We start from the raw sequence: 23261 nt of genomic DNA, 5'->3' as shown, positions 1-23261 counted from the left end.
CTGGGCTCCCGCCCCCTGCCACCCCCGCCAGGACCAAAGGCCGGGACGAGGAGGAGGAGAAGAAGGTGGACTGCAGGGTCTGGGCTGGGGAGACGCTCATGGCGGGAACTCACCCGGGCCCGCGGCTGCGCGCCACCACCAGGCAAGTCAGCTCCTTCCAGGCTCCCAGTCCTAAGGACCCTGCCAGAGGGGCTCTCGGGGGACTTGGGGTCGGCCCTGCTTGTTGGAGAGCGCCCTGCGTCCGCCCTCGCTGGGGAATCACGTGCACACCCCGAATCCTATATAAGTCCCGCAAGAGGAGGGGGAGCCCCCCCCTCCCCACCCCCCCGCGCTCCCAGGCTCGGCGCGCATCTCTGACTGTCCACCGAGATCTCTACAGGAATCCAACGCCCCGGGCAGCGAGACCTCCTGGAGCGCGGGTCTGCGTGTTCCCATCAGGCAGTTCCGGTGCCGGCTCGGCGGCCGGGGGTGGGGGTGGGGGTGGGGATGGGGGCGGGGGGGGGCGGGGTGACCCCCCTACTCGGATCCTCTAGGTCCTAAAGGTAGCAGGATTTCCCCGAACCCTCTAGGACTCTTTAGAGAAGCTAGCCTGGCGATCTCAGATCGGATTTGTATCTGTGTGTTTTGTGGGGCGGGGAGCAGGGTGGCTTTGGAAAGCTAGCCCTCATCACGACGACCGGACCTTCTAATGGTTGACCATGTCCAGACTCCGAAAGAAAAGCCCATAATGGGGTCCCATGGGGCATTGGGCCATTTATTCTCCAAGTGGTCAAAACTAGAGAAACACATTCTTTCTTTCCCCAAATTTGTGAATCACCTTGCAGCTCCGCTTAAGGAGTGGGAACTTAACTTCGTAGGCGATGGGGGCCACTGAAGGGTTTGGGGGGGCGGGGGGGTTAGACGTTTGGAGACGTTTGGAAAAAGACTGGTGGAGATGGGTTGAAAGGAGGCAGGAGGGGGCTGCTGGGATCCAGCAGGAGGGAGGAAGGCAGAAAGGGCAGGGATATTCCAGAGGTGGACTCTTCCGAAGCCAGATGCCTGCTGGGAGGAAGGGGGGACTCTGGGAGTCCCCACTGCGCCCAGAGACTGGGTGGATGGTGGCTAATGACACCTGTTCAGAGGCTGCTTCTACAGGCTGATCATGAGTTCATTGTAGGACCTGTGTGCTTAAAGGGGCCACGGCAACGTCCCGATGTGAAGACTGATGGGCATCTGGCCATACAGGTACAGCCTACAGCTGAGGCCAGGCAGAAAGGGTGGGAGTCATGAGCATGCCTGGGAGCTGCAGCCCTTGGGGAAGGTGAGGTGAAGAGCAAGAAGACATAGGAAGAGTTTACACAGAGAAGAGCTGATACCGACCAGGGTTCTTGGCCTTCCCCAGTCGATAGAAATTGACTAGAGGCCAGACAAGAAATTCAGGCAAGGCTTTATTGGGGCCCCTGCTGCAGCAGGGGGGAGGGAGAACACACAACAGGTTCCCTTGCTCTCTCGCTCCCTGTGTGTGTGGGTGAGCTTGTTCCTTATATGGGGTGAGGGTAGGGGTCTGGGGGTCAGGCTGGAGGGGTGGCATAGGTGTTTCACCCACCCTTCTGGTGGCGTTGTGTGCAGGGGGCATATGCAGAGTACCCTGCTTTTGCTCCTGACTCCCATCTTCTGCTCCGGGCTCTTCAAAAGTGGCAGTAGGGGTTTTTTTGGTCTTTTGTAGCTTTTTGCCCATAGTTTGTCCCAACTGCTCATGCATGCAGTTTTTTTTGTTGTTTTTTTTTTTGTTTTTTTGCGGTACGTGGGCCTCTCACTGTTGTGGCCTCTCCCATTGCGGAGCACAGGCTCCGGACACGCGGGCTCAGCGGCCATGGCTCACGGGGCCAGCCGCTCCTCAGCATGTGGGATCCTCCCGGACCGGGCCACGAACCCGCATCCCCTGCATCGGCAGGCAGACTCTCAACCACTGCGCCACCAGGGAAGCCCTCGCTGGGTCTTAGTTGCGGCAGGCGGGCTCCTTAGTTGTGGCATGCAAACTCGTAGTTGCGGCCTGCATGTGGGATCCAGTTTCCTGATGAGGGATCGAACCTGGGCCCCCTGCATTGGGAGCACGGAGTCTTAACCACTGGGCCACCAGGGAAGTCCCAGGTACTGGGTTTTGATTTGGGGTGATGAAAAAAGTATGACTAGATAGTGGTGATAGTTGCACAACACTGTGTGTCACTGAAGTGTACAATTTAAAGTGGTTACAATGATAAATTTTGTTATGTGTATTTTACCACACACAAACACAAAACATATTGTATTATTGGAAGAAAAAAGAGGGCTTTGTGAAACCTCAGTATTATTACTATTATAATTAATGTTTGGAAGACGATCATCAGAGAATTAAAATTATTGTTTGGGGAATAATACATGGCCATATACCCTTAGCACCCTGTATATACATGTCCCACACTATGAGTGTTGCCAGGGTCCAGAGAAGGATGGGACCAGCATTAGATATCAGAGAGTCCCCTAGTCTCTGAGCAAGGGTCCTGAAGCAAAATGCACTGGACCACTGGGCTCAGGTCTCCCCACTCCCCACCCCCCTCATTCCCAGGATGACATGCTCTCAATCTGCTCCAAGGAGTCACTGTCCATTCTAAAAAGGGTCAAGGCTTAGAAAACCAAATCTCCCTCTCATGACAAGAAAATCTCTTTTACTGGCCACTGTAGGAGTCAGGCCCTCTGGACAAGAGAGTTGCCACTCAGAGACTGGCCCAGAGGAAGGTTCACAGACTCAACACGCACATGGCTCTCCAAGCTCACCCCACATCCGGCACTGGAATGTCTGGGCCTTTCCTGGGTGTCTGACCGGGGCAGTGTTAGTAAAGACATGGCTATTCTGTTTTAAAGCCAGCTGGTAAACATCCCATCCCTGCAAATTTCATTTTATCTCCCCCACAGACTCTTCCTGGCAGCTTTGGAGAAATATCAGAGGCTAACTAGACAAAGGAAAGGCAGTTTTTCAACAGCTTTCAGAATTCACTAGCTTTGACTTCAAGTCTGGCCAATGTGAAGTAATAGGGATTGGATTTACCCTCCTGCTTCCTACCTGAAACAACCAAAAACCAGACACATAAAATATGTGAAGTGGTTTTTAAGACACTGGGCATCTGGCAACAAAGGACAGCAGTTCCTGAGAGACAGGGACAAATGAGGTGAGTCCTATGAGAGGCCAACTTACTGCCCTGAGAAAATTTCCAGACCTCAGAGCAGGAAGGGGGAGCCTGGATGGAGCCCAGTGGACCCCCTGAGTTTCAGAAACAGCTGAACAACCAGGACAAACAAAATGCCTAGAGTTGGTCGGATAAAGTACCAGAGAGCGGAGACCCCTGGAGACCTATGGAAGGTCCCTCTCCAGTATGCAGCTGGAGACAGATTAACAGGTGCACACGAGGAAACGACCCAAGGTGGGAAAAGGATTACTGCCCAACCCCACACAGGGTCGAGAGTAGTGCACCAAGGACATGAAAACAGTTATTGTAACTGTATTCCATGTGTTCAAAAGGTGATGTAGAATCAAGGAGTCCCAACTGAACTTCTAGAGATGAAAGCAATGTCTGATATTAAACAACAGCAACACTGGATGGAATTAACAGCAGATGAGGCATTTCAGAATAAAATATTAGTAAACTTGAAGACATAGCAGTAGAAACTATCCAAAAACGAAAAGCAGAGAAAAAAAGAATTTAAAAAACGGAAAAAGCATCAGCAAGCTGTGGGACAACTTCACGCAGCCTAATATGTGAGTAATTGGAGTCCTTGAAGAAGTGGGGAGAAAGGAGGGAACAGAAAAAATATTTGAAGAAATAAGGGCTGAAAGTTTCCAAATTTGATGAAAGTTATAAATTCACAGATCCAAGGAACTCACCAAACCCCAAACATAAAAAACACAAAAGACACAGTTTCATCAAGAAGAATATATAATCTGATAGCCCTGTATCTATTTTTAAAACTGAGTTTGTAGTTAAAACCTTTCCACAAACAAAACTTAAGACCCAGATGGCTTCACTGGGGAATTGTACGAAATATTTAAGGAAGAAATAAGACCAGTTCTCTACAAATGCTTCTAGAAAATTGAAGAGGAGGGAATGCTTCTCAGTTCATTCTGTGAGGCAAGTATTACTCTGATATCAAAATCAAAGACATTATAAGAAATAAAATTATATGCCACTATCCATCATGAGCATAGATGCAAAAGTTCTAAACAGAACTTTAGCAATCGAATTCAACAATTATATAAAAACCATAAAACATCAAGACCAAGTGAGATTTACCCCAGGAATTCAAAGTTGGTTTAACATTAAAAAATCAATGTGGGCTTCCCTGGTGGTTCAGTGGTTAAGAATCCGCCTGCCAATGCAGGGGACACAGGTTCGATCCCTGGCCAGGGAAGATCCCGCATGCCATGGAGCAACTAAGCCTGTGTGCCACAACTACTGAGCCTGTGCTCTAGAGCCTGTGAGCCACAGCTACTGAGCCCGCATGCCACAACTACTGAAGCCCATGAACCTAGACCCCACGCTCCACAGCAAGAGAAGCCACTGCAATGAGAAGCCTGTGCGCTGCAACGAAGAGTAGCCCCTGCTCGCTGAGAAACTAGAGAAAGCCTGTGCACAGCAACAAAGACCCAATGCAGCCAAAAATAAATAAATAAATTTATTTAAGAAGATCAGTCAATGTATGGCATAAGGATAGACATATAGATCAGTGGAATACAGTTGAGAGACCAGAAATAAATTTACACAAGTATGGTCAGTTCATTTTCAACAGGGTGCCAAGGCAATTCAATGAGAGAAAGAGCAGTCTTTTTTAAAAATGGTGCTAGGACAACTGGATAGCCACATGCAAAAGAATGAATTTGGACCCCCTACCTCACACCATATACAAAAATTAACTCAAAATGGGCCAAAGACCTAAAATGTAAGAGCTAAAATTATAACACTCTTAGAAGAAAACATTAGTGTAAATTTTCATCCCTTAGATTAGGGAATAATTTCTTAGACATGATGCATAAAGCAAACAATTTTTTTAATTGAATCAAAATTTAAAACCTTTGTGCTTCAGGGCTTCCTTGGTGGCACAGTGGTTAAGAATCTGCCTGCCAGGCTTCCCTGGCTGAGAGTCCACCTGCTGATGCAGGGGACACGGGTTTGTGCCCCGGTCCGGGAAGATCCCACATGGCGTGGAGCGGCTGGGCCCGTGAGCCATGGCTGCTGAGCCTGCGTGTCTGGAGCCTGTGCTCCGCAACGGGAGAGGCCACAACAGTGAGAGGCCCGCGTACTGCAGAAAAAAAAAAAAAAAAAAGAATCTGCCTGCCAATGCAGGGGACATGGGTTCGAGCCCTGGTCCGGGAAGATTCCACACACCGCAGAGCAACTAAGCCCATGTGCCACAACTACTGAGCCTGCACTTTAGAGCCCACGAGCCACAACTACTGAGCCTGCGTGCCACAACTACTGAATCCTGCACGCCTAGAGCCCATGCTCTGCAGCAAGAGAAGCCACCGCAATGAGAAGCCTGCGCACCTCAACGAAGAGTAGCCCCCGCTTGCCACAACTAGAGAAAGCCCGCACGCAGCAAGGAAGACCAAACGCAGCCAAAAAAAAACGATTGTGCTTCAAAGTACATTATCGAGAAAGTGAAAAATCAGTCTACAGAATGGGAGAAAATATTTGCAAATCATATCTCTGACAATGCTTTGGTATTCAGAATGTATTTTTTAAAAATCTTACAACTCAACAATAAAAACACAAATAACCCAATTTAAAAATGAGGAGAGGATTTGAATAACATTTCTCCAAAGAAGAATACAAAATAACCAATGAACGCATGAAAAGATGCTCAACATAAACTAGTCATTAGAGAAATTCAAATTAAGACCGCAATGAGATACCACTACACCTATTAGAATGATTAAAATGAACAAGTCTGATCATTTCAGGAATTCTTGTTGGCACGAATACGAAACGACTGGAACTTTCATATACAGGCTCACCTCGTTCTATTGCACTTCCCAGATATTGCCTTTTACAAACTGAAGGTCTGTGGCAACCCTGTGTCAAGCAAGTCTGTCAGCACCATGTTTCCAACAGCATCTGTTCACTTTGTGCCTCTGTGTCACATTTTGGTAATTCTTGAAATATTTCAAACTTTTTCATTGTTATTATATTTATTACACTGATCTGTGATCAGTGACCTTTGATGTTACTATGACTTGCTGAAGCCTCAGATGACGGTTAGCATTTTTTAGCAACAAAATATTTTTAAGTTAAGGTATGTACTTTTTTTTAGACATAATGCTACTGCACACAGTGCACTACAATATAGTGTGAACATAACTTTTATATGCACCGGGAAACCCCAGAATTTGTGTGACTCACTTTATTGTTAGATTTACTTTATTGCAGTGATCTGGAACAGAGCCCACATCTCCGAGGCGTGCCTGCACATCTGATGAGAATATAAAACAGTACAACCACTTCGGAAAACAGTTGGGCAATTCCCTAGAGAGTTAAACATACACCTACCATATGACTCATCCATTCCTCTTTAGCCAAGAGCGCGAAAGCATCTGTCCATGTGAAGACTTACACATGAATTTTCATAGCAGCTTTATTTCCAATAGTCAAAACTGGAAACACCCCCAGATGTCAAGGCAAGAGTTTAGCTGAGCTAATGCTGCCTCAGCATCCATTTTTTTGGCCGGGGGGCCTCCAGGGACCTTCCTGCTGTTCCAGGGGGCCCGTCTCTCCTTCCCTCAGGGTCTTGGTCTGATCCCTTTTACCCTCTCCGGCCCAAGCCCACGGTCCCTCCCATTACTCAACAATTAAATATAGCACAATTATTCTTGAAGTGGAATTACTAGGCTTCCATTTGCTGTTAAGGGGGCCAAGGGAGCTCTTCCCCCTACATTCCAGATTCCAGCCTCAGAAGGAGAAATATTCGAGACAGAGAGACTTTCCCAAGCATCCTGATTTTTCCCTGCGCAGGTGGCAGCCATCTTTGGTTTATGGTTTCAGACCAACTTTGCCAACTCCTTGCACGTAATTACCTGAAACTAACCCATCATTCATACTCTTCACCAGCACCTTGCTTGCACCAGCTTGCGAAGAGGTAAAACCAGGTCTCTGTATTCGCCAGCCAATGGGAAAGTGACGATTTACAAGGGTGGTAGAAACTTTCTGACATATTCCCCACCCCACCCCCAAACAGCACTAAACAAACAAAAATTCCTGTGCTTTTGTTAATCTTTATTTTATTCCACTATAATTGAGTGACAGTCCTAAGGCAGGCACAGCCACACGTTGGGTAGTAACTTTTGGCTTCCCTAACGACTTCTCAGGATAATTACCATCTTCCTGAGTTCACTGATGAGGAAACTGAAGCCTCGAGAGGTTAAGCAAAGTCTCGCTCAGCTGGTGAGTGGAGATTGCATATCTGTTATCGCCAAGTCTAAGGGCGTGTCCACCAAATAAGAGAGTCAGTGGCTTGGAAGGAGCAGGCCCACCCTCTGTGCTAACACATAGAAGGCTTGTGGTACTGCCTTTCGCTCCAGTCCCACTGAATTTTCCTAGACAGATCTTGGGCAAAGATCTGGCAAGAGTGCCTTTCCCCGAATATTCAGATGTGGGTGATGCCCTAAGAGCATTTCTCTGAGGATGAGATAAGCAAGGCGACAGTCAGTTTCCGGGCGGACACACTTGCCGTCAGAGGCCTCAGAGCTTCTGCATGTGGGCCCCCGTGCTCTTCATCTGACACTGTGGCAGCCTGGTCAGAGTGTGTGCGTGTCTGCATGTGTGTGTGTGTGTCTGCATGTCTGCATGTGTGTTTGTGTGTGCATGTGTGTGTGTGTGTCTGCATGTCTGCATGTGTGTTTGTGTGTGACTCGGAGGGACCATCAGGGAGCTTGCTGTAGCAACATCTGTTTTCACTCATTCCAGAAGATTTCTAGCTTCCCTCAAAACCATGCATTTGCTTGCTCTCTGTGTGGATTCTGCAGCCAAGTGTAATTCGTACCGGGCTTGTTAATCCTACAAAGGGTATTTACATGAGTTTCGGGTTCTTTCGAGTGGAGACCAGGGCCAGCTCACCCCTAACTCCACACCTGCCTGTATTTTGCTGGGAGCAGAAAGGGAGGTCGACCAGGGGTGTCAGTCAGCATTCTTTGGCTGAAATGAAAGAAACTGGGTTTGGGGAGTTTAAGCAAGAAAGGGGGATTTGTTGGAAGGATAGTGAGTGAAGGAGAGATGAACACCCAGATTAAAGAAGGTCAAGAACTCGGGAAAAGCCAACGTCTTGGCAGCCAGAACTTGAGGAATGCATCTCTGGGATGTGGCTGTGAGTTTACTTGGCCCCAGCCCTCCTCTCTCCTGGGGTGATTTGGTACCAGATTTCATTTCCAAGGAGATAGAATTAATTGTCCTACCTCGAGCTTCATCTGTTTGGGAGCAGGACCCTGTGACTGCTGCCCACTGCTCATACACAAACACCCTTCTCTCCATGGTCGCTGATGAAAAAGGCCCCTGCCTCCCAGGGACCGCCCTGTGGGAACCTCACATGCATCGCCCCACTCCCAACGGATGTTGTGATAGTTTCAGGTGCACAGCAAAGGGACTCAGCCATCCATACACATGTATCCATTCTCCCCTCCCATCCAGGCTGCCACATAACATTGAGCAGAGTTCCCTGTGCTATACAGTAGGTCCTTGTTGGTTATCCATTTTAAATATAGCCGTGTGTACGTGTCAATCCCAAACTCCCTAACTATCCCTTCCCTCCACCTTTCCCCCCGGAAACCATAAGGTCGTTCTCTCAGTCTGTCACTCTGTTTTGAGATACTGTCTTATCTTCTGTAACCTATGGACTAAATGATAAATCAGATACCAAAACCCTACACTACTTAACAAAGAGAAGAATATTTTTAAGATGTGCGTGTCTGGGTCTGAAATCTGGGAAAACCTCTGCTGTGGTTGATGGCAGGAGTTAGGTACAGGCTCTGGAGTCGGCCGGCTGGAGCTCTTTGCTTCTTTTGCCACTTCTGGTGCAGCTCTGGACAAGTTAACTGCTACCTTGTTAAGTCTACTTCTTTAGCTGTAAAAGAGACAAGAGCCACATACCCACCTCATTATAAGTAAAAAATAGTTTAGCACAGTGTTTTGGGCATAGTAGTTGCTCAATAAATGTTAGCTGTGTTGTCGTCACTAGTATTTACTGATAACCAAGTATGGCCACGCCCTGCTTCAATAGCCTGATTAGATTCGCTTAGAATTTGCTACATGTTCCTATGTAAACAAGTGATGTTAAAATCTTCTCCCCCACAGAAAGTTTACTTTGGCATGATGCCACCGGCCTACAGAAACTTGTTCTTTTCTTCGCGGGAGGATCTGCTGAGGAGGCAGCTTGTGATGATCAGCACGGGTCCTGAGGACCCAGGGAAGAAATTTCTTTCTGGCCGGAGTCCCAGGAATCGCTGTGCTTCTCCGGGGAAATGGGTTTATCTCTTGCACTCGGCCTCATGGAATCGATCTTGTTTCTCTGCTTGCTTTGGCCCAATCCGGGGTCCCTCTCCAGCAAAGAATCTGGAGTTTGCTTGCTACACAGAGCATTGTGGAAGCTAACCTTACCACGGCCTCACCTTTTTTTCTTCTTTTTCAAAAGTCCAATGATTCTGTCATATACCTTTTCCATCTGATTTGTTGAGGAAGGTGGACACTCTCCCTGGCCCTGGCAGCCAGCCCCCACGTGGTGCCATGGCGCTTGAGCCCCGCGCCTCTCTGTGTGAAGGGCCCTGCCGTCTCAGAGGCTCCTCTCTGGCAGGCCCCAGGAAAGGATTTCCACCAGCCGCCCCGTTTGGGGGGCGTCCCATTCCTGCTGGCTTCTCTGTCCACGTGATCCAGGAGCCCTGGGGCCCAGGGTGGCCTGGGCCCAGCTGTGAAGTGGACATACTGCCCTGCTCCCCAGGCCAGGCACTCAGGGGCAGCCTCCCCAGTCCTCGATGGGAAAGGGACCCAGGAGACAACCTTCTCAGTCCCAGTGCTGGGGTCTCTGCCCTGGCTGTTGTGGACTCGGGGGTCAGTGGAGAGAGGGGGTGGCTTTGTCTTCCTGTCCACTCCCCAGACTTTGGTCCCCAAATCAGGCAGCCTGCACCATCACAAACGCCCTCCCCCTCTCGCTGAAGTGGGGCCCTGCCACACGACTGATAGCCCACCTGGCCCCCGCCCCCCACCCAGGGTGCGTAGTCCTGGGGGCTACATGGCCAGGAGCGGGGTTCTCACCTCTGACCGCTCAACCTGCCCCCGATACATACCCTGACCGAGGGGCTGGTCTCAGCGTCCAGCAAGGCTGGCTCCAAACCCACAGGCCCGTCCAGGGCAGCTGCCACCCAGCCCCCTCCCGGCAGAGCCATGCCAGGGCACAGTGTCCGCTGGACTCTTAGGGATGTTTTCAATCACTGATTCCGAAGAGGGGCTTAGCCTCCGGCAGCAGGGAAGCCAAGAGCCTATTTACAAAAGAGCTCATTTTACAGGTCCAGGCTTCACAGGCCCCAGTGCAAGGCACTCCCTCGGTGTCATCGGGCTCGCCCCGACATTTGTGTGGCTGGGCAGGGACTGGGGGTCAGGAGGTCAGGGCTCAGCCCAGGTCCTCCTGACTCACAGGCCCCAGTGCAAGGCACTCCCTCGGTGTCATCGGGCTCGCCCCGACATTTGTGTGGCTGGGCAGGGACTGGGGGTCAGGAGGTCAGGGCTCAGCCCAGGTCCTCGCCCCGGCTCTCTGAGCCACCCTGCGGGAGGAACGACCCCTTGTGCATTTTCCATTCCCTCGGCAGCCATCGCACAGCACTGGATGGGGGGTAAGGGGTGCGAGTGAGAGATTCCCCAGGTACGGGCAGTTGTGGGCAGGTGGAACCCACGCTGTCCTCCAGAATCTGGGGAGGCACTTTGACAGCCCTCAGCCCCCCAGCAACGAGAAGCCAGACTTTGTCTTTATTGTGGTGACATATACAGGACAGATGATTTACCATCCGAACCATTTTCCAGCGCACAGTTCATTAAACACCTTCCGTCGTTGGGCAACCATCACCACCATCATCTCCAGAACTTTCTCATCTTCCCAAACGGAAACTCTGGAGCTACATTTTTAAGGTCTCTCATTCAACAGGTTTTTATTGAAAATCCCTGTGGTTTCTTTCTTTTTCTTAAAATAAATTTATTTATTTATTTTTGGCTGCATCGGGTCTTCGTTGCTGCGTGCGGGCTTTCTCTAGTTGCGGCGAGCAGGGGCTACTCTTCATTGAGGTGCGCGGGCTTCTCATTGTGTTCCCATTGCGGTGGCTTCTCTTGTTGCGGAGCACGGGCTCTAGGCGTGCGGGCTCAGTAGTTGTGGCTCGCAGGCTCTAGAGCGCAGGCTCAGTAGTTGTGGCGCACGGGCTTAGTTGCTCCACGGCATGTGGGATCTTCCCGGACCAGGGCTCGAACCCATGTCCCCTGCATTACCAGGCGGACTCTCAACCACTGCACCACCAGGGAAGGCCATCCCTGTGGTTTCTTGAGGGAACACAGATCTGTAGGGCTCTGGAGGTGGAGACAGGAGGCCGTGTCAGGGAACATAGGGGGTCCTCAGGGACGCAGGGGACCCCGGGCTCACGGGGGTGGGGGTGGGGCAGCGGCAGCGAGGTTGTGGGAACATCTGTGGGGTTTTCAAAGGGAATGTTTCTCCTGTGATCGGACGGGCCTGATAAACAGCGCATGCGCGTTCCTGGTCGGCAGGGGGCGCGGGCCGGGTGCAGGGGGCGTGGAGCGGTCGGTGGGTGGGAGGACTGAAGGCTGAGGACAGGAGGATGGCTCTGGGAGCGCCCCGGCTCTCCAAACCGCAGAGTTGAGACAGAAGTATGTGAAGCATGTGTGAGTCTCTTTCGAAGGCGCTGGCCCTCGGTCCACCGACCCCCTGGACAGACATCAGACAAATTACAAGTCCGCCCACAAGCACTTTGCTGGGAATCTTGTTTTTCTTCTTGAGACAAAAAGCAGATTTGCTGACAGATTACGGAGCAGAGGGCTGGGGTGAGGGGGAGGTCACCTGGGAGCACAAGCCTATTGGTGAAGCACTAAATCACCAGTTAATGAGGTGCTGGGGAACTGGATGAGTTTAGAGAAACCTCTGGAACGAGGGAAGGGCTGCGTGCGAGGCTGGCTCCTCCCCTGGCTACCGGGGACTGGACCGAGCTCTTCAGCCAGGGGGATTCTTCCTTAATTCCCTAGGAGGGGCTTATCTTCACTGTACAGCTTGGGAAACTGAGGCACGGGGCAGTGACTTGTCCAAGGACACATCCTAGCGAGTAACAGAGAGAGGATCGGGGCGGAGACCCAGAGCTGGCCCTTAACGCTGCTCCCCCCGCGTTCTGGGTGACGTCCAGTGCATCACTTACTACTGGGAGCCAGTATTCATACGGCACCTTCTCAGGGTCACTTGTTCGGCCTTTACAGCCATATACAGTTGGAACAACAGACGTGATCACACTCATTTCACAGAGCAGGAGACTGAGGCCTGGGGAGACCATTTGGTTCACGTTATAGGCTGAAACGTGTCCCTCCCAAATTCGTATGTTGAAGTCCTAACCCTCAGAACCTCAGAATGTGACTGTATTAGGAGATACAGGGTCTTTCAAGAGGTGATTAAGTTAAAATGAGGTTGTTAGGTTGGACTCTAATCTAATATGACTGGTATCCTTACAAGAAGAGATTAGGACACAGACACGCACAGGGGAAAGGCCGTGTGACGACACAGGGAGAAGACGGCCCCCTGCAAGCCAGGTAGAGAGGCCTCAGGAGAAACCACACTTGCCAGCACCCTCATCTTGGACTTCTGGCCTCCAGAACCGTGAGAGAAAACATTTCCATCATCTAAGCCCCGTGCTGACTGATACACTTTGCACCCAGTTCACACCAGGCCCCGCTTCTCCCCGTGATGCCTGCTGACCAGGGTAAGGACGTCTGGATTCCCTTCCTCATGGGCCATGGGGAGTTTGAATGAGGTGATGCAGGGGACTATGCTTTTGAGTATGTGATTGCTACTGGGTGGACTACTGTTATTTTAACTATTGTATCGATCAAATACACCTATATATGCAAATGTGTGTGCAGCGGAGTGGCTGGGAGCAAAGGTATCAGCCAGACCTGGTTTGAATCCTGACTGTTGTGTGACCTTGGGCAAGTTGCTTAACCTGTCTGCGTCTAGCTCTCCTTCATAGTGGTGATAATAAGCATATCACCATCTTGGGGTTATTGCACACAGTAAGTAAAATTACACAGGTTCCACTAGTACAGAGCCTGGCATCAAGTCAGAGCGTAAAAGAAAAGCTCCATAGTATCATTGTCAACATCAACAAGGGGGAAAGGGGTGTGAGGTCCTGGAAGCCTGGGGCCAGCCAGACCCGCTGACCCCTCCCCTCCCAGGCCTGATGTGGAGCTCTGAGGGTCAGACAGTTGCAGGAAAGAGCAGCTGAGCAGGGACAAGGGCATGGCTGTGGGCAGGGCCTCCCACACGTGGGGACGAGTGTAGCTGAGGTCACACGGAAAGCGCCACATCCCTGAATAAACTGGCAGAGAAAGGGAAAACAAGAGCATGGTTTTCAACAAACCCTCTTCTCGACTCACACGAGGCGAGGTACTCCGGCTCAGAGATCTGACTGGTCTGCTGTTAGTTTTGTGGTGGTTTCTTTCTCTTTTTTCTCTGCTTGGTGCGCGGTGGCAGTTATGCTTCTATCATTTACACGATAAGCCAGTCCAAGTTAGATGCAAGTTTCAGAAGGATTCAAGTGATAAATGTGGAGAAAAGGAAAGCATATAATAACTTGAATAAAATACAATTGGAAAGGGTTCCTAATAATAAAAAGAAAAGTCAAGAAAAATCAATAAATCATTTTCCTTAGCACTGAAAATGTGTATGTGTAAAGCATACAATAACAGATAAAGATAAATTGGGATAAGTGATTGCAATATATGACAGATAAAGGCCTATTTTTACTCCAAACTACGGCTTTCCATCAGCCCTGTGGCGGTTTCAGTTGTTGGTTGGGACGGTGAGCGCCGCTGCTCAGGATTCTGGCGGGCAGCCGTAGGCGGGGAGCGCGGAGTTACCTGGGCCACTCCCAGGATCCAGCAGGCCCTCTCTCACTGGGGACAGGAGGCTGGACACTGAAGTATGGGTGGGGAGGCATCGGGGGCCTCTTATTCCCGGAAATCCCACTACCTCCCAGGCCAGGCTCCTTCCTCCCTCTCTCCTGGGGCTGTGACCCCCTATCTAACCCACCCCAGCAAGGTGGGCCCAGTGTCCTGCAGAGGGCCCGGGCCACAAAGAAGCTCCGTGGATTCACCCTCGGGATGAAGAGAGCCTGGGCCCTGCCTGGGTGGTGCAGCCCTGCGAGCAGCTGTGGGTGAGCAGATGCTCTCTGCTCCCTTTAGCCCTGAAAGCTTCACCCCTTCAGCTTCCTCCTAAGTCTCCTACCCCTCCATCCCCCCAGAGCCCACCTGTTCAGGAAGCAACTCCCCCTCGTCTTCCTCCAGTTTCTCTCTCCTTACAGGATACAAGGGGTGATGTGTCCCTGGGATCCAGCCACTCCTTTCAGAAGATCCTCCCCTATAAACTACAAGATCCCCCAGAGATGCAGACTCAGGACCCCTGGGTCAGGCCTGGCTGTGGAGTGGACCAGACCACGCGGCCTGGCAGCCCCTGTCCCTGATCAGGGAGACTGGAGCCCAGAGGGAGCCCCCACCTCGCAGCAGACCCCCTCGGTCCCCTGCCCCGCTCCATCCCCATCACATCCTTGCCCCGCCCCCATCACGCCTTCTCCCCTAACTGGCCGGTGGGTGGGGTTCCTGGAAGGGGAAGCGCCCTGGCCCCATCCTGGTTCCACTGGGAGCTGCTCTGGGACCCGAGGTGGTGACTCCCCACATAGGACGTTGGCTTTTCACGTGTGAAGTGACAGGATTGAACTCCATGACATACAGGTCCTTTCCAGCCCTAATGCTCCCCCAGCGGGTGCCTCGCAACGTCCCCCTCCACCCTTCCTGGTCGGTCCCTCCCACGCCGGGGGGTCCTGCCAGCCCCTTGCCCAGGGCCTGGGGGCCCCCCGCCCGGCTGTCCCTTGCTCACGAAGGGCAGAGGAGTCACTCAGCGCTTGGCTTTTATGATGTTTATTTCCCACGGTCCGAGTGCCGGGCGGGCTGGGGGGACTGTCCCTCTCTCTGGGCCGCTCCTGGTCGCAGCCAGACACCGGCAGGCGGGTGGTTAGAAGAAGTTGGCCACCCGGCGGAGGGACTGGACGCGCGCGCTCTGGGCCTCCCAGTCGGAGAAGCTGCGGAAGTCGCCCCGCTCCACCAGGTACATGCGGCCGCGGTAGTTGGGCTCCTCGTACAGGACCCACCTAGGCCAGAGGGCGGCGGAGGTCAGGGGCCCGGTGCTGAGCATGGCAGGGCCCGGCCGCTCCTGTCCTGGCACCACAGCCGCACGTGCCCTCCTTCCCCGCAGCCGCCGCCCCGCGCCCCTCCGCCCCGGGCCAGCCCTTCACGCCAGTGACCCCATCCCCGTTCTTGGCTTATTTCTCCCTCCACCTCCCGCCCGTCCTTTCACTGCCCCGTGTGTCCGGGCCAGTGCTCGGTGAGACACTTTGCACCCAGGGGTGCTCAGTTGACATTTGAAACTGACCAGTCCAGAATGTTCATCACAAGGGCCAGGAGTGGTTCCAGGATGCACATCCACTTTCATCCTCCCACTCCCCTGCCCACACACCCCACTCCTTCCTGCTCCTGAAAAGGGCTGTTTGCACAGACAGCACCCAGCACGTGGCAGGGGGCCTGGCACAGAATGGGAACCGATTACTATTTATTCGTTCCATCGTTCAGCAGGTGTGCTCCTGGGTCCACGTGTGTGCCCAGCCCTGCTTCAGGCCCTGGCGAGTCTCACATCAGTCAGACCACAGGTTCCTGCGGTGGGGTGAGGGGTGAGGGAGGCAGCTGCACGGATGAGGGATCCTTTCCCTCCCCATCGCAGCTCCCAGCTCCAGGGCAGCTGCTAACAGGCCGGGGAGCAGAGACTGGTGACAAGGACACGGACTGGTCTAGGAGCACCTATGGCTGGGCTCTGGACCAGGGCAGGAGAGAACAGGGCCGCTCATCACCAGAGGCTATGGGGCTGCAGGTAATCGGGAAGGTTTCTCTCTTGGAAGGGGCAGTGGGGGGATGGGGCCCCCCGAAAGTCGTCTCTGCCTGCGGACCGGAGGGCAGGGGGTGTGATCTGAGGAGAGGCCTCCGGACACGTGGGGAGCGTGGCTGTCGCAGCCCCGTCCCTCCACTGTCCCTGAGACAAGCAGGCAGCTGGGAGGGCCAGGGGGATCCCCCCTCCACTGAGCTGGGCTCTGGAGCCTGTGCTGAGGGGCGAGGGGGCGGCGGCGGGGAGCACGGCGGGCCTCAAAGCCAACTTGGTCCACACCCACTCTGTCCAGGGCGGCCCTCTCCACCTCACTCTGGCCTCTTTCTCTTTGACCACTGATAGAACACAGCGTTTTTCTCTGTCAGTCACGGACGGGCTGGGGGCCTTGGGAAGCAAAGCAGGCCTCAGTCTCCAGGCCCCCGACAAAGGGGCTACACACCCAGGTCTGGCTGCTGGGGTCCCTTCCGGCCCAGGCCATGGGGTGCTCTGACCTAAGGGTTCTTGTCCATGGACCCCAAAGCACTCTGGTGCTGAAGGAGGTTTCTCCCCAGGAGACACATCCTCAGAATCTGTGAGCCCATCCAGCACAAGGCCAGCTGCCGCTCACCTGCCACCGCCGTCCCTCTCCTCCCCCGTCCCAACCCCACATCCGGGGCCTACAGTCCGCTGAGGGTCAGGGGTCGGGCATGAGAGAGAGGTGGAGAGTGGGGGTGAGTGGGGAGCACTGGGCAGGCCGGGCCCAGTCTGGCCTCTCCCCACCCCTTGCCCCGCCGGCCTCCCCGTGCCCACCGCATCCCCCACCCTGCCCATGACCTCCCCACACTCCTGCGCGTATGCTGAGGCCGTGGCCTGAGGCACCTCCAAGGGAGTCAGCCCCTCCCTCCCTCCCTGGAGGAGCTGGGAAAGACCCCCAGCAGTGTCGTGCGCTGTCCTGGAGCATATGGGCGTCCCCCAAAGGAAGAAGAGGAAGGGACCAGCTAGGCCTCTGCAGGAACCCCTCACCCTCCCCTGCTTCCTGCCGTGGGAGGGAGGGGCACGCCGTCCGCCATCGGCACCAGGACTGCACCCTTGGGAAGTGGGCCTCGAGATGCTGGCACATCTCTTCCAGGTGCCCCTCAGGACACGGGTCTGTGGGGACAGGCCATTCCTGAGCGACTTGGGACCCAAAGAAAATGGCTCCTGGCAGGTAGGAGGTGTGGGGAGACCCACCTTGCACCCCCAACCTCAGATGCCCGGAAAGCCCTCGAAGGAGGTCACGCCCACACTAGGGGACCCTGGGGGGCACCACCGGGCAGCTTTTCCTTGCCAACGGCTTACATTATTTTTTACAAGTTAAAGTCACAGGAGGCCAAGGATGAGGGCTCCATGGGGAGCGGAGCAGAGCCCGGGTCCAGACGTGGGACCCACTGCAGGCAGTGCCCCGCAGAGTCCTCGCCCCTCTGAGCACCATCTCCGCTTAGGTGAAGTGGGGGGTGAAGTCCCTACAGTCAAATCTTAGCTCCTACCTTCCTGTCTTTTTCTCTAAACAAGCCCCTGGAGTCCCGGGGGTGGCTGGAGGGGGACTGGGCCTCGGGGCTCAGGACACCTTCTACACAAACGTACGACTCTGGCCTCACAAGACACAACTTAGCCAGCAAACGGTTGCTTTGGAATTCTACCCCTGGATTCCCAGGTGCCATCAACTGAGGGCAAACCTGGAATTTCTGAAAGGCCTTTGGGTCAGGGGCCCAGGGCCCAGCAGCCAACATCTGACCTCGCAGGGGAAGGTGGGGAGTTCTTCCTCCAGCTCAGCCACGTCTTCCTTCAGTCCCTCCCATGACCACTCGCTTGCACCCTGATCCCGTGCCTCAGAAACACAGACAGCAAAGGGCTCCCGTAGCTGCTGAGAGAAGAGCCAGGCTCCTGGGATGCACGTTTCGGGGCTCTTCTCCTGGGACATGGGGCTGAGATCTGGGGAGACACCCAGCTCTAGATCAGGGACAGTCTGACTTGAAGCCAAAGGCCTGGCTGCAATCCTAGTGGGGCCACTCTCAGCGGGGTGGGGTAACTTTCTGGGTCTCAGCTTGCTTCTCTGTAAAATGGGGAAACGCTCTCCACCCAGCTGGGCAGATGGGGTGTGAGCAGGGGCTGTGAAACTGGCACAAAGGGGGTGCACAATGGGCGTTCAGATGCCCTTGGCTGGTGGAAGGAACCAGGTGTGCAGGAGTCGACGGAAGCACAGGGTTCTGACGGCTCTCTTGGGCTAGGGAGGACGAGCCCCCCTGGGCCTGGGAAAAAGCCTCCCAGCCACTCTCCATCCCCCAGAAGTGAGCCACTGTGACATCATCTCCCCGGGAGGCCAGCGTGGCAGGGCTGGGCGTGTGGTAGGAGAGGTCCAGTTCGGAGTAAATAACGGGTGAGCATGTGGGCAGGGCCACCCTTGCCAGAGCAGACTTCTCCCAGCTCGAGAAAACCAAAGCGCAGTCCATGAGCTCAGCCTAGTCATAGAAAACGGCTAGGGCTGCAAAGTGCCCTCCTGCCATCGAGGGGGGCCTTTGGGGCCCTGCGTCCCCTCACCATGGCCTTCCTGGGCCAGGGAACAGATGGGGGAGGGAAAAGGTCTCGGGCAGGGGACAGGCTGCCCCCCTGCTGGGGTCTGATCCAGCCCGGCAGGCGGGGAACTGTGGTCAGCGGCCACGCGGGTTCTACTCACGCGCCGTCCCCGTACACCTTGATGGCGTTGACCCAGTTCTTGGCCCAGCCCTGACTCTGAAGGAAGGGACAGTCGTCCTTGAACTCCAGGCACTGGCCCGTGAAGTTGCAGCCCTCGAAGATTTCTAGGCGGAAATGCTCCCCATGCTGTGGGCCCCCCACAAGTGGAGGAAGGAAAGAGGGTGAACAGTGGTGACGTTTCCCATCATAAACAGGAGCCCGTGTGGGCAGGAGCTTGGACCCACCCAGCACCCAGGGCACCTGTGAGTTCCTGGGCTGGGGGGCCGGTGACGCACACCCCTCAGACCAGAACTGCCGCTCATTCTTGTGTATGAGATTTGGTTGGATGAAAGGGGTCTATTAGTTTAAAAAGATTCAGACCCCCTGAACCAGTCCAGTCGCTTCGTTCTTCAACTGCAGAACCCAAGGTCCAGAGAGGGCCAGACCTCCTGGGACAGCGGCCGCCCTCGGACCGGCCCGGGCCACTGGGCTTCCTCCTGCCCCAGACATACCACCGCATTCCTCTGCCCTTCACCCCCTCCTGGGCCACAGGCCACTGGCAGCCTTTAAATGATAATATTTTACAAACTGTAATAGAACGTTTATTAAAACACGAAGCCAAAAATCTAAAACAAATAACAGGGATCTCATTTGCTGAAATCCCTGCTGGCTCCCTGGGACGAGGACATACATCTCCCCATAAGATTCCCCGTATTTCCAAAGACCGAGGTGGGCCAGCTCCCCACGGGCTCTGGCGCCGGCGGGGGCTGGGTCTGCGCCACAGCTGGCCCCAAGGACAGCTCTTACGAGAACAGCATTCGAAAGATACCCAGGGTAGTTTTCATATAAATAGCATTATGCAAGATCCAGGGCCAGCCATGTTAATTCTTTTTTCCAAATGTCCGTGACCTGGTGGAAATCTTAAGAAAGCATTCATACAGTTTGAGAGGCCAACGCCCAGCTGGTTTTGCAACCCATGTAGAAAAGAGAGGGGTTTCCACACAGGAGGCCCCTCCCCTGGGGGTCCTCAGATGTCCATCTAGGAGAGGGTCCTCCTGCAGACACAGGGCCGAGACTCTCTGATAAGTTGTGCACCCCTGGTCTCGGGAACCAGCCATTTCCCACCCTAGCTTCTGGAGCTCACAGAAGGTCAGTTAGGACTTTAAGATGGAAAAATCCTAAGGAATGGGAATGCCCAGTCTCAAACCCTATACCCTGAGGGCAACTTCGCCATGGGGGAGTGACACCTCTCATTGGCTCTCCCACACGTACTGGGCGGCCCTGTGAAAAGGCAGCCACCTGCTGGCTCCTGCCCCCCAATTCCCGCTGCCTGGCCAGTGATACCTAAGCTTCCTCCGTCGGCCACTCCATTGAAGGCTCCTGAAAAGCACTAGAAGATGACCTGCTTGGGTGGACGCACCAGGACCACATCAGCCTTACTTTAGCTGAATGCTCCCCGATCTGGTTGCAGATCCAAACCTCTCATGTTTTCAATAGCATTTTAAGTGGAAAACTCAGCAAGATTTTGGCATCAGAAATTGAAAGTGGTTTCCTGATACATGGCTGAAAATGCAGGAATGAAAACTCCCAGGGGCTTTCCTATTGGGTCCCCACGCACGGGAGTGGCTGGGTCTGTGTGGGGACATCTCTCGGGCTTAAAGATCTCACAGTCTCATCCGTTCCTAAAGCTGGGAGGGCCCTGCTCCCCCCACCCCCACCCCCCGATTACTCATCCCACGTCTAACCAGGCCTAACTGGGCCCTGGGTCACTCCAGCAGGAACCGCCCCCATCCCAGCCAAGTGGAGTGGCCCAGGCCCACTCACCATTCCAACTGGCCGACAGGAGCCCATGTGGTCGTTGTGTCTGTTCCAGAGGTAGAAGTCGGGGTAGTCGCCGTGCTCCAGGACGAACTGCTGGCCCCGGAAGTCGGGGTGATCGAAGCAGACCCAGGCCCCACTCTCCACACGGACAGAGTTCACCCGGTTCATAAAGCCTCGGTCTTGGAAGTTGTCACAGTCCCCGAAGACCTCCAGCTTCCGCCCCGTGAAGTGCTTGCCCTCGTAGAGAGTAATCTAGAAAGGCCAGGTTAGAGGACCCAGGAGTCAGGGGCTTCTCTCCTGTGGCCCAACATCCACCACTGAACCCCAATTCCCAGGCCCTGGAGCCCCGACCTGCAGCATGCAGTAGGTGCTCAACACTGCCTGTTGCCTGGGTGAGAGAATGCCTGGATGGCGGGTTGAGGTCAGACCCAGCACCCGGCTCGCCCCACCCCAGGAGACCATGGTTGAGCAGACGGATCTCAGAAGATATGAAGGGACAGGGATTTCCCCTTTGTCCAGGGGCCCGTTTGAAAACAGGGTCTTTTCAAACTCCCACTGCATTTTTTAAACTCAATTTTTGTTTATTGTTAAAACATAACATCCAACGAAATGTTTCAAAAGAAAACACTTCACCTACAACCCTATAACCGAATATTCACTTTCCAGAAAGTCAGGTTTCCGAGACTGGGCCCTTTAACAGGAGATATTGAATCCAACGAGCCAAGTCAGGGCCTGGCACGGGATTAAAGGCTCAAAAGAGGGCTTTTTCAATGTAACCCCGTCCCTTTGTGTCCTAGGCCCCTCCTCTGAGTGACATGCATGTGTCAGATCTGGAGCTTTCTAACCCAGCGGTCAGTTCAGACACTGTCCTATGGTGATGTAGCACTGATGGGTATAGTCCCTGTTCCCAAACTATACATGAACCAGATGGTAACTAGACTTGCTGTGGTGATCATTTGATAATATATAAAAAAAAAATATACAATGTTATACACCTGAAACTAATAAAGTCTTGTTAGTCAATTGTACTTCAATAGAAACAGAACAAACTGCAGAGGAACCGAAAATTCCAACTCTCAGTGACTCTTTGGGTTTCAAGAATTGTGCTCCAGGGCTTCCCTGGTGGCGCAGTGGTTGAGAGTCCGCCTGCCGATGCAGGGGACACGGGTTCATGCCCCGGTCCGGGAGGATCCCACATGCCGCGGAGCGGCTGGGCCCGTGAGCCATGGCCGCTGAGCCTGCGCGTCCGGAGCCTGTGCTCCGCAACGGGAGAGGCCACAGCGGTGAGAGGCCCGCGTACCGCAAAAAAAAAAAAAAAAAAAAAAGAATTGTGCTCCTAGAAGGGCCCTGGTAAAGTAATGTTGCCTGGGGCCCAGTACCTGTGGTCATGATGTACGTGTACTGTCACTGATGGCAGAACTGCTCCTCTGGGCCCCTCGCAGTTAGGCGAGGCCAGATGCTTTGGCCAAAGGGATGTGTGTGGACGTGGAAGCTTTGAACACCACGCACCACTTCTCGCCTCTCCCTTTGTCCCTCTGCAGCACAGAGGAGGGTGTGCAGACCACAGTGGAGGTGAGCTCTCGGGTTTGTCGCTGAGGCATAACCCAGTCCCTGCAGACAGATACAGTAACGCTCTCACCCACTAACCTTGAATGTAGTCCCTGGAAACCAAAGGCAGTCTCAGCTTAGCTAGAATAGGGAGCCAGGGAAGGGGGTAGAGATCCAAACTTGCCACTCTTCCTGCACAAGGCAGGTCTGATGGAGGGCTCCCCCCGCCCCCAGATATTCAAGGACAACTGGTCACCCACAGGATTCGAAGGTCCCTCAAATTTCAACATTTTGCAGAGAACCTGCCCCAAGTGCCCCTGAGCAGATCCTGAGGAAGGAGCAGCCACGTTCGAACAGCCTCAGGCAAAGAAGCGGGGCCCAAGGGCTGCAGGGCAAGTCGAGGATCCCCACTCCAACCCCAGCACCCCTTAGGTCTGAGCACCGTCCCTGCGCCGGGCTCTGGGGCAGGGGCTTGGCGCCGCAGAGCCAGTGCTGGAGACACTGGGTGGAAGAACTCCCCACCCACATCACAGAGGCCCTCAGCCGGGGCCAAGCACCCCGTTTTGTTCAGAAATGTAGCCCACTCTGCTCGGGGTTGTCAGATGCAAAGGGCATCAAGCGGGTTGGCCGCCCCTGTCCCCGGCCCCCATCTTCAGCACAAAGAGCAATGAGGGCGGGTGTCTGGGCCCCTGCGGTCACCCTGGGCGGCGGCTGACGGACGCGAGAGGTTAGAGTGGGCACTCACCTTCCCCGAGCGCTGCGCCATGGTGCGCCTCGTGCGCGGTCCCACCGGCCCGCGGGGGCCCCAGATATAGCGGGCGGCGCCCTGCTGGCTCAGCGCCGCCCCGACAAAAGATTTGCTGGGCCGGCGCGTTAGTGCTGTCGGGCGTGCTAAGCCCGCGAGGGGCCGCCCGGCCCGTGGGACCCAACCCGTCCCCCGCCCCCGCCCGGGGGTCTCCCTGGTG

The 23261-nt window shown here is 54.1% G+C and overlaps 1 protein-coding gene across 1 annotated transcript; it reads right to left on the bottom strand.

The window, feature by feature from the left end:
• Positions 1-542: 542 nt before the first annotated feature.
• CRYGN (crystallin gamma N) lies at positions 543-23062 on the bottom strand. Its single transcript, XM_089917961.1, has 5 exons — positions 23042-23062; positions 20752-21000; positions 18929-19074; positions 14556-15451; positions 543-13787 (listed from the first exon to the last, which is right to left on the bottom strand). Exons 1-4 carry the CDS (start codon positions 23060-23062, stop codon positions 15316-15318), a joined length of 552 nt encoding a protein of 183 aa, XP_089774087.1. The 3' UTR covers positions 543-13787; positions 14556-15315.
• Between the last annotated feature and the right edge of the window lie 199 nt (positions 23063-23261).

Source organism: Delphinapterus leucas, chromosome 9, assembly GCF_059928025.1.
Source record: "Delphinapterus leucas isolate spDelLeu-1000000601 "Yukka" chromosome 9, BTC_Dleu_Yukka2, whole genome shotgun sequence".
Lineage (NCBI taxonomy): Eukaryota > Metazoa > Chordata > Mammalia > Artiodactyla > Monodontidae > Delphinapterus > Delphinapterus leucas.
Note: the sequence above shows the minus strand (reverse complement) of the source record. Positions and strands in the feature narration are given on the sequence as shown.

Coding starts and splice junctions, on each gene's coding strand:
- CRYGN (XM_089917961.1), bottom strand. CDS start 23,062: ATGGCGCAGCGCTCGGGGAAG. Junction 21,001..23,041: donor TGGCGCAGCGCTCGGGGAAG/GTGAGTGCCCAC, acceptor TGGCCTTTCTAG/ATTACTCTCTACGAGGGCAA. Junction 15,452..18,928: donor AAGGTGTACGGGGACGGCGC/GTGAGTAGAACC, acceptor CCTCTGGCCTAG/GTGGGTCCTGTACGAGGAGC.